General features: G+C 42.4%; 1 protein-coding gene across 2 annotated transcripts in view; it reads right to left on the reverse strand.

The window, feature by feature from the left end:
• MASP1 (MBL associated serine protease 1) overlaps positions 1–13,686 on the reverse strand; it is a 151,159-nt gene that overhangs the window by 20,344 nt on the left and 117,129 nt on the right. The window contains exons 6-9 of one of the 2 annotated variants that reach the window (XM_075340452.1): positions 12,342–12,489; positions 8,177–8,295; positions 6,660–6,738; positions 5,347–6,040 (exon numbers count right to left, since the gene is read on the reverse strand). In XM_075340452.1, the coding sequence (XP_075196567.1) occupies positions 6,018–6,040; positions 6,660–6,738; positions 8,177–8,295; positions 12,342–12,489 (369 nt within the window). In that variant the 3' untranslated portion in view covers positions 5,347–6,017. Of the gene's footprint in view, positions 1–5,346; positions 6,041–6,659; positions 6,739–8,176; positions 8,296–12,341; positions 12,490–13,686 lie in introns of those variants that run through there. The other variant, XM_075340451.1, reaches the window with a different exon arrangement.

Here is a 13,686-nt window from a genome sequence, read left to right on the forward strand (position 1 = left end):
CAGTCGGAATCACTGTCAGTGAAGGCCCTTAGCATATTTTTCAGTGTTTGATTAAACCGTTCACAAAGTCCATTGGTTTGAGGATGGTATGCTGTAGTTCGAATTGCCCGTACTCCACAGGTGCGCCACAGACACTGCATCAACTCTGACATAAACTGGGAGCCTTGGTCCGATAAGATTTCACTGGGGAATCCTACTCGGGTGAAAATGGTAACAAGCGCCTCGGCCACCTTGGCTGCAGAAATACTTGACAAGGCCACGGCTTCTGGATATCGGGTGGCATAGTCCACAACGGTGAGAATGTACTGCTTTCCACATTTACTTGGTTTAGCCAGTGGTCCAATGAGATCGACAGCTACTCTTTGAAAGGGTTCTTCTATTATAGGGAGTGGTTGCAAGGGTGCCTTTGGGTGATCTCCGGGTCGCCCTCTACGCTGACATATGTCGCAGGTTCGGCAGAAATGCGCCACTGCTTGAGAAATTCCAGGCCAATAGAAAATTTGAGTCAATCGTCTCTCGGTGCGGGTTTTCCCTTGATGGCCAGCAGTAGGAATGTCATGAGCAAGGTGTAATAGGGAAATTCTGTTTTTCTGAGGAACAATCAGCTGTTTGCTATAAGTCCAGGGCTTATCTAAGGAGTCAGCGTTGGTAACTCGATATAGGAGTCCATTTTCTCTGATAATTTTTTCCCCATTTTCTCCTAACTGCCCTACTTCAGCCCGAGCTCTAAAGCTAGCCAGGGTGAGGTCAGTCTCTACCTCTTGTCTAAACTGAACTTTATCCCAAGTGACATTCATATGAGACCCACAAGAAGAATCACTCACCGGCTGTGAAGGCAGTTCTGGTGGCCTCATTTCCATTGATGGGTTGAACACGTCCACATCTGCTGCTCTCTTTGCTTGACTTCTGGTTATCGCGCCGACAAAGTGGCATTGAAGATTCCCCACATCATTCCCTAGAAGAATGTCTGCAGGAAGGCCGCTCATCACACCAATCGTGCATTGTTTTGCTCCAAAGCCATAATCCAGGGTCACACTCGCTCTTGGAATGTATCTTTGAGTACCTCCAGCCAATTCAATAGCATTTCCTGGTCCCTTTTGCACTGCTTCTGGTTGAATTACTCGGGGATCTGCGATGGTGAGAAAAGCCCCAGTGTCACGAAAGCCAACAACTTTTTGGCCATCCAGCACAACCTCCTGTAGATGTTTATGCTGAAGATCAGAAGAACGGGCGGCTGTGGCTCGCACCCCATAGGCTCCTGGTAGGGAAGTCAACATCAGAGTCACTTGGCAAATCATCAGGGAATGAATCCAGCTCTTCTCCTGTTGAGGGTGTCTGTAGATAATGAACAGGCAAAGGGGGTCTGTAACTGTTTTGCCTCTGAGCACCTGGACAGTGAGCTTGCAGATGACCAGGCTGCCCACATCCATAACATCTGCGTTCTATGAGTCTTTCTCCACGTCGTACTCCCAAAGAGGAGGCAGGAGTAGTAGGAGGCACATTCACACGGGGTCCGCCATGTGTTGGTAGTCTATTGGGACGGTGAACATTGGAGGCCAAAGGACAAGGGACCACTGGTGTTGGGGAGCTGGTAGTTTTTTTGTCACCGACTAGTAGCCTTTTCCATTGAGGCTTGATGGTGAGCACCTCATCAGCTAGAGCGGCAGCTAGTTCCACAGTTGACGGCTTTCTCTCACGCACCCATTCTCTGATTTCCGCAAGGCACCTGGCATAGAACTGCTCTTTCAGGATGACCTGGAGGAAGGTCTCCCAAGTTAAGGCCCCCTCTCCCTCCAGCCAGCGATGGCATACTTGTTTCAGTCTGTGGGCAAACATCTTGAAAGACACTTCTCCATCACAGGCTAATGTACGGAACTTACTCCTATAAGTATCTGGGGTCACGGCATAATGTTCCAGAATGGTCTGTTTTATCTCCCCATACTCACAATTCCACTGAGGGTCCATAGCTCTATAGGCGTCGGCAGCTCCACCCTCCAAGAGGCCCACCAGGTGTCTGACTCGCTCTCTTTCTGGGACTTCCATTAATCGGCACTGATGCTCAAAGTCCTGAAAGAAGCCCTCAATGTCACCTGCAGCTTCATTAAATGGCTTAAAGTCCTTGCGGGACACTCTGGAGAATTCCCTCATAGTTGGTGCGGTGGTTACAGTTTGTCTGGAGCCTCTAGCTGCTTCCACAGCAAATCTCCTCTCCAGCAATGCCCTCTCTTGAGCTCTGCGAAAAGCATCCATCTTATATTCAATGGTGACCTCATCTCCCAGCAGTGCCATCTCCCCCTCATACCACACAACCCATTGACTTTTTTGGGTATTTACCTCCAGCTCCCGTCTTTCCTCCCTTTGCTGTGGAAATTGTTCCTCGGTGCCATCTTGCAGGCAAGCGTTTTCCAATGCCTCAATTAGTTGCTCCTTAGAGAGTCCTTTGTAACCGACTCCTAATTCACGGGCCATTGTTTGTAGGCTCACCACAGTCCAGTTCTTGTACTCTGAGGTTCTGATTCCAGATGTTAATGGGCCGTTGTCCTCCATTCTTTCTGCTCTGATCCCGCCGCTGACATCAGTTTGTGACGGGGTATGCAACAGAGCAGTAAGGGACGCCAGGCCAAGGAACAATCCAAGACGATTTAATGAGGCAGGGAGCATAAAACATGCAATATAAAAATGGTTCTTTAGAGTCCACACAAAGGAAATAGGTCCGGGGGCGCCAAGGAGAATGCAAAAGTCCTCAAAGTCCAATCGTCCATGTACGGGCGATAAGGAGCTGGCCTTAGCACAGGTCCTCACCCTTCACTCAACAAAGCATAACTAAAAACTAAAACATGGGGCTGAATCTCCCACCCCTCCTTAGATCCACCCCCTTAACATTTGCTACTTGTAGCTAGAAAAGGGTTCCTAGACACAGCCTCCAGAGATTGTGTACTAGGCAAGCCCCCTGCAGAGGAGAACAATATATATGCAACCCCCCCCCAAATCAAGGACAATAGCTACGGCTGAAGCCTGATTGCAATATGATACAGGCTGGGGGGATATAATGTTACAGACAATGACCCCAAAAACACAGCAAAAATGAAGAAAATAAAGCTGCTAGAATGGCCCAGCCAATCTCCTCACCTGAATCCAACAGAAAATTTATGTTAGGAACTAAAGCTCAGAGTTTCTAGAAGACGCCCAGAGAATCTTCACGATTTGAAGAGTGTTTGTGTGGAAGAAATAGCCAAAATCACACTTTAGCAATGCTTGCGACTATTTTCTCCATGTCTTGCAGCTGTCATCACTAACAAAGGCTAATGTACGAAGTATTGTATAAATTTTAGTAAGCATGTTCATTTTTCCTTGTGTCATTTCTCTGTATGACTCATCACTAAATTTATAGACATCTATGATTTGATTTCTTTGCATGTTTGGATTGGATGTGTTATTACAGGCATCTAGTGAGAAAATCATGTCAACAGCACCTTTATAAATAAGATGGGGGTGTGACGCCACAGTTAGCTAATTCATGACGAGCTGGGGCGTTCCTTATACCAGAAAACTTACTCCATCTGTCCACAGTGGAGTATGCCATTTGTCAGATGGTCCTGATTAATTTAGATGTGTGCACTGCTTAAAGAATTAGGTGCTTTGATTCTAATATGCCCTCAAGACTTTCATCAATAAATGTGTGAAAATCTCTGACCTTAACTCGGGGCTATCATTTCTTAAGCTGGCCAAGTACTATAGGGAGAAATAAGAGTAGCCTGGTGCTGCCCCAAGGCTGGCTTCTTAATGTCCTGCTCAAGTTGATTAACAGATTTTTCCCATGTGTCTACATCCTCTTCTTCTGACTTTTTATATATGATTTCTAGAGTGCATTGAATACTTTAATAATCTGTTTCTCACACTGTATTTCGCCCTCTTATACATTTTGTACTTACATTTATGCTATATTGCCTACATTTTTCCTGGTATGTTTGCATGGTTAACTGTTCACAATAGTTCCCAAAAATAGTGTGTCCTTTATAGACATTTCTACCTAAAATACATAACAGGGGACTCTTGGAGAAGATGAAGATCTGCCTAGGTGGAATACTAGACTATAGTACATTGTTATAACATGTGACAAATGCAATTGTTTGCTTTTCATATACTATTGGAAAATAAAAAGCTAAAAAACAAGTCTTAGAATCCACAGAGCAGAGACTGGAAGACAGCACAGAGAGGCTTTACTGCTGCCGAGTACAGCTCTGGCTCTGTCGGGCCCGGCATGTATGGAAGCAACATCTCTAACTATACCAAGTCCAATGGAACCTACCATAATTTATTTTAGTCACATTCATGGTTGATTCGTTGTATTCTTTTTCTCTTCATGGTTATCATGTAAATAATTAATAGGTCTAAATAATTGTTTAGTAAAAACCATCCCGATATTTTGCTTAGAGTAAATTCAGTGAAAATTTTGTTGCAGAGATTTCTGTAACTGAATATTGGTTTCATTCATCTGAAAGGCTTTCTCCACATGAATGGGGTAGTCAAAGACATTTCTGTTGCAAATTCTGCAGAAAGTGAATTCACCTTTCAGAATATCTTGTTTTCAGCCCAGTTTGTGAAAACAAAAAGTAAACTGCAATTTTCTCACCATTCTCGGGTGCAGCGCTGGGTCTCCGCTCCTGGTATCTGGTATTGGCTATGGCGTTGAGAGCGGCTGCCAATCAATAATCTCAGGGGCTCTGCCCAAGAAGACAGTGCATTCTATTCAGCACCACTGATTGGCTGCTCTGCTGTTGAAATAATCTCGATTTTGCAGCCAATACCAGGAGACTCTGTGCTGAACTTGGGGGATGCTGAGAAAGGCCTCATTCACACATATGTGAAAAAGTGGTACTGGTGTCATCAGTGTTTTGGATCAGTGTGTCATCAGCTTACAGTCTGTGTGTCTGTTTTTACCATCAGTCATCAGTGTTTTTAACCCTAGAACGCATACCTGGGGCCTCGCAGGCCTGCTAGGTCCTTTGTTTTCTATGGTAGATTGAATTGCTTGCGCGTTCTAGGGTTAATGGATGGATCATTAACTAAATGAATGGCAAAGCTTCTCTAAACTTTTCAATGTTAAACACGTAGAACACATGAATGGTATAGTAATGCCATCCGTATGTTGTACGTGTTTTTCACGGACCCATAGATTTGTGTTGGCCCTTGTCATCCATGATGCCTGAAAAAATGTTATAATGGGTACGTGGAAAAATCATGAGTAGAACAGATATCACAAGTATGTGTCATAGATGTCTGAATGAGGCCTAAACCAAACATTGTTTCTTTATTAAAAAAAAAATTGCATCCGGGGACTGAGAGTTTTTGAAAAGTCATTGTATTTAAAGTGTAGGGTTTATGAATAATACATATGACTTAAGCAATCTAGAAATATTTGAGTTTATTCCTTTTTTACAGCATTTCGGTGCTCTACTCACTACTTGTGAAACTAGTTGAAACCATATAGGTAACTTTACCATAAATGAACAAATAAACAGTATAGTAGAAAAGCTGTATAATACGTAGCTGATAAATAAAATATAATAATAATATCAATAATTATCATAGTGTAACATAACATTTGTAGATAGTTATATTCAGGAGTGATATTTCGGTCAACATGTCCGGATGGAAGCGTTCAGCTGTTTATCGGAAGGAATGCTCTTTGAATATTGAAGCAACAGCTAAGCATATGCAAATGGCATTTTAGGAGAGCAGGGAAGTCAGCAGACAGGCTGTTCAGTCTAGGTAATAATCATTGTTTCCTCTGGCAAATGTGCTTTGAGTACTTAATGAGAGCAACAGGCTGAACTGGATGAAGGCGTTGCCTGTATTATTGTATGCAGTGACTGCAGTCGGAGACCTCCGGTAGAATGGTGCGCTTGTCACACACTCATCTGTCTTGTGCGGATAATATATGAGGTAAACAAAGTGTTCTTTAACATTAGGACACATGACAACAGGCCAATGACAGCTTTTTTTCAATCCAGTCTTCAGCTGATCCTGACATCATTTTCTGTAGTTTGGTGAAAAGGGGGAAAGCAAGAAAGGAGTAAAGAGATTGTAGAAAGGAGACAAAAAGGAAAAAAGAGGAAAGGAAGATTAGTATTCAGGCAAACAAGGACCATGCAGAAAACTGATCACCAGAGTATAGATATTATGAGCCCTCCTCAGAAAGAAACGTATTGATTCCAGTAATAGGGAAAGGGTTGCATTGCCAGATTGTAGAACATCAATTTGCAGATCAGAATAGGTTGGTTAAGAAAAGCGGTTCCACTCCAGTTACTGGAGAAGTCTTTCACATATTCTAATCGAAGGGAAAGAGAGACATGCATGCAACATTAGAGAATTAAAAATATGGACTCACTAAAAATCCCTACCTGCCCTTTCATGCTAAGCTCTTTGTACTTTGCGATAAGGACTATTACACATAAATATACTGGAAAATGTAGTCCTATCATCTCCAATGAAGCAAATGAAGAGTAATAGAAATCAGCAAGCAGTTCTTGGCTTCAAAAGTTGTACTTTGCTGAAGGATTTGGCAATAGTGCGGAACAGCCCTCACAATAAGAGATAATGATGTGTTCTGAACATATTTTTGGGTTCTTTATATTTGACAGTAACATGTTTCTTACTTTGACATCTTGGAACCTCATTACTCCATGTTCCGTCTTTTCTGCATTCAATTTGGAAACTTTCCATTTCCACGCTGTCCTAGTAAAAGAAAGAAAAAAAATAATTTTAGCTTTTAATTCTGCTTTTTTGCAAAACTTTTAAAAGTAGTTCAGCAATAGTTATAAAGAACTTAAAATGTAGAATATGCCCACGTTTGTCACCATTTCACAGTTTAGGTTAGGTTCACAACTATAATACAAAAAGCATTCAACACTCATTTTATAAAGAGACAAAAAAAATCATTTAATCATGTGGTCCAAACTCAGCATATAAGTCAGTGACGCTTAGGTCCTATAGACCTTCATAAAACCCACACTAAAATGCTGGGAATCATACACTATTGCATTGTCATTGTATTGTTGCTGTAATGTTGCTATGTAATAAGGTTTGCCTTTTTCAGAAGGTTGTCCTCCCTCTCTCCCTGTACCCACTCCCTTCTTCCTCATTCTGTGAATGTCAGCCATGTTAAAAGCTCATGTCTTTGCATCCTTGGTTAAGAATAGTCCTTTTTACCTACTATAATTTTGGCAGTGTAAAATGCGCCCGTGGGGTCTTGGAGCCTATTCGTCACCGGGCCAGTGTTGGTTTGGGATGTCATAGTGGCCTGGCCTGGTTTGGTGACCCCAGCGGTGTCAATAAAGATGGGGATAAAGATGAGTAGCTATTCGTGACGCCACCAGTGGTGTGCGGCCAGTTATCAGCTGCTGCTGTGGGAAGCTTCTCTCTTCTGGGGCAGATGGTGATGCAGCTCGGGTGTTGCAGCTCTCCACAAGTAGAGCTAGGCCCCAGGGAGGATGTTGGTGGTAGTAGTCGCCTATAGCGCAGGGGCGCGATGTTGGGAGCGCCGGCAATGATGGGATGACACAGAGGGTCAAGTTCAAGCTCTTTACTCACTGAAGTCACCGCCTTTGAACTGCCGGGTGACACTGTGATAGGCTTCAGCCGATCACAGATAGTTTGGGTGTCAAGGCCGGTGTTTCCTTCTGTGTGTCCTTTCCAATGGTCCTTCCTCCACCCCAGCTCCTGGGCCGTGGAACGGGTCACGGGTGCCTACAGCACAAACAGTGAACCCTGGGATCCCCTTCCCGCTGCCTGGGACCGCTGCCTGGTGCTAATTGAAGATGTGAGATGGCTCCTAATTTCCCTTGCAGGTGCCCCGCTCCCGAGTTGCTGAACTAATGAGCAAGCAGCACCATTCTTCATGATGGCTACCCCTGGCACCTATCCTAGCCCAGGTCCCAGTGACAGAGCTCCCATGTTTATGTGTTGGATGTGTTGTGGGGGTTTACCGGTGATGACCTCCTCCGTATCCGAGATGAATACTGCATCTCGGGTAAGGCGCAATACCCTGTGGCACCTGAAGGCGCAGGGGCGCCACATATACCAATGTTAATCTCAATAGAACTTGGATACAAGTGACAGAGTATAGGTTTTAGTTTAGGAGACTGTATTGTGGACATTGATAAATGTGACTCACCTTTATAATTTGATAACCAGGGTTACATGTGATAACTGCTTGGTCTTTGAAGGTGTATTCTAATTGGGAAGGATCAATTTTCCCATTTACAGGTGGCCGTAGTTCAGGACAGGAAACACCTAAAAGGATATTATATTAAAACAAGTTTTCACTTTAATATTACTTTTTGCTTAAATTAAAAGGTTAGAAAGGAATCAGTAAATAGATTTTAGTGATCTTTATGTACTCGATATAGTCGATATATGATATGCATTTTACAGTAGAATGACTAATAGACATCCAGTAGATATAAAAAGTCTACACCTCTGTTAAAATGCCATCTCATGTAAAAAAAATAAAAAAAAAATAGTAAGAATCATTTCAGAACTTTTCCATCTTAAATCCATAGAAATCCAGTAACAAATAAACTAAAATCATTTTTAGAGGGGGAAAAAAAACAAAATCTAAAACAATATGGTTGCATAAGTGTGAACACAGAAATGTGGTTGTGTTCAGAATTAGCCAGTTACCTTTAAACTCGTGTTAAATTGTAGTCACTAGTGATGAGTGAGCATGCTCGGTACTGCTCGATACTCGATCGAGCATCAGGGTGCTCAAGATGCTCAGTATTCAATTGAGTATCTTGCAAGTGCTCGATATGCTTTACTCACCGGTCTCCCTTCCTCTCTCCCATTATGCTTGTTACTCGAATCAAGCTTGTCCAAGCGTCCTACTTGTTCCATTCGAATATCGAGCCTGCAAGCATTATAGTATTCGCTCATCACTAGCGGCCAATAATCATCATTTACAGTGATTCTGATTAACTCATACATTTTAGCTGTTCTAGTAGGATTTCCCTGACATTTTTTCAGTTGCACTTTAAAGCAAAAGCATGGTCTGTAAACAGGTTACAGTAACCTAGTAAGGCTGTGTGCACATATTGCAAATTTTCAGATCTTCAGTGCAGATTTGTCACAAACTTGAAGGGAATCCTGATGCCAGCAAAGTGAACAAGAATCCTCTCATGCACACATTGAGTATTGTCTTATATCAGATTTGGTGCAGATTTAAATCTGCAGCATGATAGTTTTTTCAACATTTTTGCAGATTTCCCTCATAGTAATAAATGGGAAAAATCTGCATCAAAATCTGCAAGTAGCAAAAATGCATAAAAAATATGCAAAATGTATGATTTTGCAGCTGCGTTTTTCCTGCAAAAAGATACAGAAGTGGTGCAGGAATCTCTGCACCAAAAACTTTACGTTTGGACATACCCTAAAGGCATTTCTTTGTTGAAAGTTATCAGATAGGAGAAGGGTACAAAACATTTCCAAGGCATTAGATATTCCATGGAACACCATGAAGACAATCATCAAGAAGTGGCTTAAGTTTGGCACAACAATGACGTTACTTAGAATTGGATAACCCTCAGAAAATAGTGAAAAAAAAGAGGGAGGCTGCAAAAAGGCCTATAGGAACATTAAAGGAGCTGCAGGAATGTCTGTCAAATACTTGTTGTGCACAACATGTGAAAACTTCCTTCCATATTTTTCATATGTCTGGAGGTGGAAGCCTTTTCTTACAAAGAAAAACATCCAAGCCTGTCTATGTTTTGCCAAAACCTTCATCAAGTCTTCCAAAAGCATGTGGGAAACATATTATGGTCTAATAAGAAAAAGGTTGAACTTTTGTCCATAATACCAAATGGTAAACTTGGTGTAAATCCAACACTGCACTTGGGTCAGTTTTTCAGCAGCTACAACTTGGGCTTTGTTAAAGTGGAAGCAATTATGAACAGTTCCAAATATCAGTTAATTATGCAATAAAACGTTGGGGTCTCTACTAGAAAGGTGACGATGAAGAGAAATGTCGCCTTTCAGCATGATGACTTCTCTAAGCATACCTCCAAATTAACAAAATAATGGCTTTGCTACAAGAAGATTGTAGTTTTGGAATGTCCCAACCAGAGCTCAGCTCAGAATCTAATAGAAAATTGATGGGTTGACAGAGTTGGGGTGCTACTAAAAAGAAGGGTGGGCTAAGATTGCCAATTCTAGACGTGCCATGCTGATTGAGTCCTATACAAAAAGACTGAATGTGGTCATAAATTCAAAAGGTACTTCAACTATTGTTTTAGTTTTTATTTTTATTTTTTCACCTGAAAAGATTTCACTTTATTTATTATCTAGTTATTTCACTGCATTGCACAGATTATAGGTAACATAAATAACATTAAAGGTGGAACCAGCAGTTCTGAAAATATTCTTGTTGTTCTGTTTTTTTGTAAGACTAAACCCTGGCAATTTAACAGTAATGTGTAGACTTTTTACATCCATAGTATATATCCACTCTAGTAAGAATCAATGGATGTTATGTACCATCCAGCAGTAAATAAGCTACAGAATATAAGGAACCTTACGGTTAACAGACAGCCTTTCTCAGTCATAGTGATAAAGCATTCAAAACATCCATAAATTGTAAGTGGGAAAACTTCAAATAACATTCACCAATCACTCACAACATCCCGCCTAAGCCTAAGGGCGGCTTTGCACACTACGACATCGCAAGTGCGATGTCGGTGGGGTCAAATCAAAAGTAGCGCACATCCGGCGTCACTTGCGATATCGTAGTGTGTAAAACATTTTTGATACGATGAACGAGCGCAAAAGCGTCGTTATCGTATCATCGGTGTATTCTCCGACATTTGCATAATGCCGGCCGGTGCAGCGACAGGTACGATGTTGTTCCTCGTTCCTGCGGCAGTGCACATCGCTGTGTGTAAAGCCGCAGGAGCGAGGAATATCTCCTACCTGCGTCCCGGCTGCAATGAGAAGGAAGGAGGTGGGCGGGATGTTTACATCCTGCTCATCTCCGCCCCTCCGCCGCTATTGGCCGCCTGCCGTGTGACGTCGCTATGAGAAGTGCGATGGTCGCATGGCAGGTGAGTGCATGTGAAGCTGGAGTAGCGATAATTTTCGCTACGCCAGCTATTACAAGATATCATACCTGCGACGGGGGCGGGGACTATCGCGTGTGACATCGCAGCATCGGCTTGCGATGTCGCAACGTGCAAAGCCCGCCTTAAGCACACTTGTGTAAAATCCAATTGATCTAAAAGATAAAATGATTGACATGTAAGATCACCAATCATCTATTCAAAATTCAAATTATGTCATATCGGATCATGAGGGTTATGGGATGTTCCACCTTCACAACTGCATACTTATCCATACCGCATTGTAATCCCTAAAGATATCACTTCCGGTTTCCGTCTAGTGAGTTCATCAATGCGCTGCGTATTATTTAACACCATAGTAATATACACATTCTCAGACTTAGCTGTCACATTCATATCTATATAAGCCCCATTGTTAAAGATCAGAATCATGAGTGATCGACAGAAAATATAGTTAATGTATATAATATTGATTTATTCCTGATGTAACAAAAAAAACAAAATATATCCCTCACTGTACTCTTGTGCTCACCATTGACAGTCGCCATCCTACACAGGCGTCTCTGTGTTGCTAATAAAGAATTTACTGCTTGTTTGAATATTCTGATGTCTATTGATACATAGTATTGTGTATTCAAATAGCTAACATAGACTGACAGTTGGAGGGATGATCTATTGCAGTGCTGAGAGTAAGAGGTCATCAAGTGCTTCATTCCTGTAGCTTTCCAAAGGGTACACTCAGACGAGTGTATGACTTGGCCGAGTGCAATGCGAGAAAATTTTGTATGGCACTCGGACCAATGTTATTCAATGAGGAAGATCAGATGTTCAGCTTTTTTCCCATCCAGATTCTGGATGAGCAAAAAGTCCCAGCTTACTACGATTGTCAGTGAGAGACATGTCACTCGCACTCATAGAAGTCTATAGATGTGAGTGAAACATCGGACTGCACACAGATGACATCCAAGTGCAATGCGATATACGCACAGGCTGACAACGGAGGAGATGGGGTGAGTAATCCCTCCCTCTCCTCCGCAGCTGTGATCCAATCACAGTTGCATGACACTCAGCTCAAACTGGTAGCACAGTGGGAGCTGAGGGTCATTAGCACATCGCATCCGATGCACTCACATTGGAGGCCATACTATCATGGTAATCCAGCCAAAGTTTGTAAACATATGTATGCTTCATCAGGCAACAGTTAACCATTGCTAACATTGATAAGGTTACCTGTGACGGTATAAGACAGTCTCCATCCTCCATTCTCCCCAGAGTTATCACTATGAAACAGAATCTGAACACTGTTACTTCCCGTTTCTATTCTTCCAGGTGGTTTCTCTCCACATATTGGACCAAATTCTTTTCTTCCAGCTTTGATCTACCCAAATAACACACTGATTAAAACTGCATTTTTATGTTATATTTTCTTAAAATCTAAGTCCTCAATATACAGAAAAAGAATCTTGCAGTTTTCTCTCTGACCACTAAACTTAATAGTAGGCTGATACTTCCTGTTCTATAGAGATCACTTTTCAGTAGTCATCTAATTATCATCACAGACAGGGTTACAATGAAAGGTCACCTACATATAATATAGGGTCACAGCATTCACAGTATTAGAGTTAAGCGATGTTCAAGTCGAACGGTTCGCCAATTTCATGTTCGAGTGATTTTGGGGGGTGTTCAAGTCGTTCGATGAACTCGAACAATTTGCTAAAAGTTCGGCAGTTCGAGTTACATTCGAGAACGGTTCGATCACCAAAAGCGTGGCTTTTCACAGTAAGTATGTGCGCACGTTGCGTATCTGCATGCGTCCTGCGTCCCCAGCACAATCCCTCTCTCTTTCCTACTCACCGATCACGGGCGCCTCGCTGCACGGCTGTCACAAATCTCCGGCGGCTTTTCCTCTTTTGAAAATGGCTACCTCTTCATTATTCAATCAGTTATTCTGTGCTTTCCCTGCCCACCGGCGCCCATGATTGGTTGCAGTCAGACATGCCCCCACGATGAGTGACAGCTGTCTCACTGCAACCAATCACAGCCGCCGGCGGGCGGGTCTATATCGTGAAGTAAAATAAATAAATAATTAAAAAAAACAAAAAAAACTGCGGTTCCCCCCAATTTTGATACCAGCCAAGATAAAGCCACATGGCTGGAGGCTGGTATTATCGGAATGGAGAACGCCACATTATGGGGAGCCCACCACCCTAACAATATCACCCAGCAGCTGCCCGGAATTGCTGCATCCATTAGATGCGACAGTCCCGGGACTCTATCCAGCTCATCCCGAATTGCCCTGTTGCGGTGGCAATCGGGGTAATAAGGAGTTAATCATGGCAGGCGTCTCCCTGAGATGCTTTCCATGATTAAACTGTAAGTGAAAGTAAATAAACACACACAATAAAAAAATATTATTATTATAATTATTATTATTTAGAATAAAAGACAAAAAACACCCTCTTTCACCATTTTATTAAAATCCCCAAATACCCCTCCAGGTCCGACGTAATCCACAGAGGTCCTGCAATGTATCCAGCTCTGCTACATGAAGCTGACAAGAGCAGAAGTAGAACAG

This window comes from Anomaloglossus baeobatrachus, chromosome 3, assembly GCF_048569485.1.
Source record: "Anomaloglossus baeobatrachus isolate aAnoBae1 chromosome 3, aAnoBae1.hap1, whole genome shotgun sequence".
NCBI lineage: Eukaryota > Metazoa > Chordata > Amphibia > Anura > Aromobatidae > Anomaloglossus > Anomaloglossus baeobatrachus.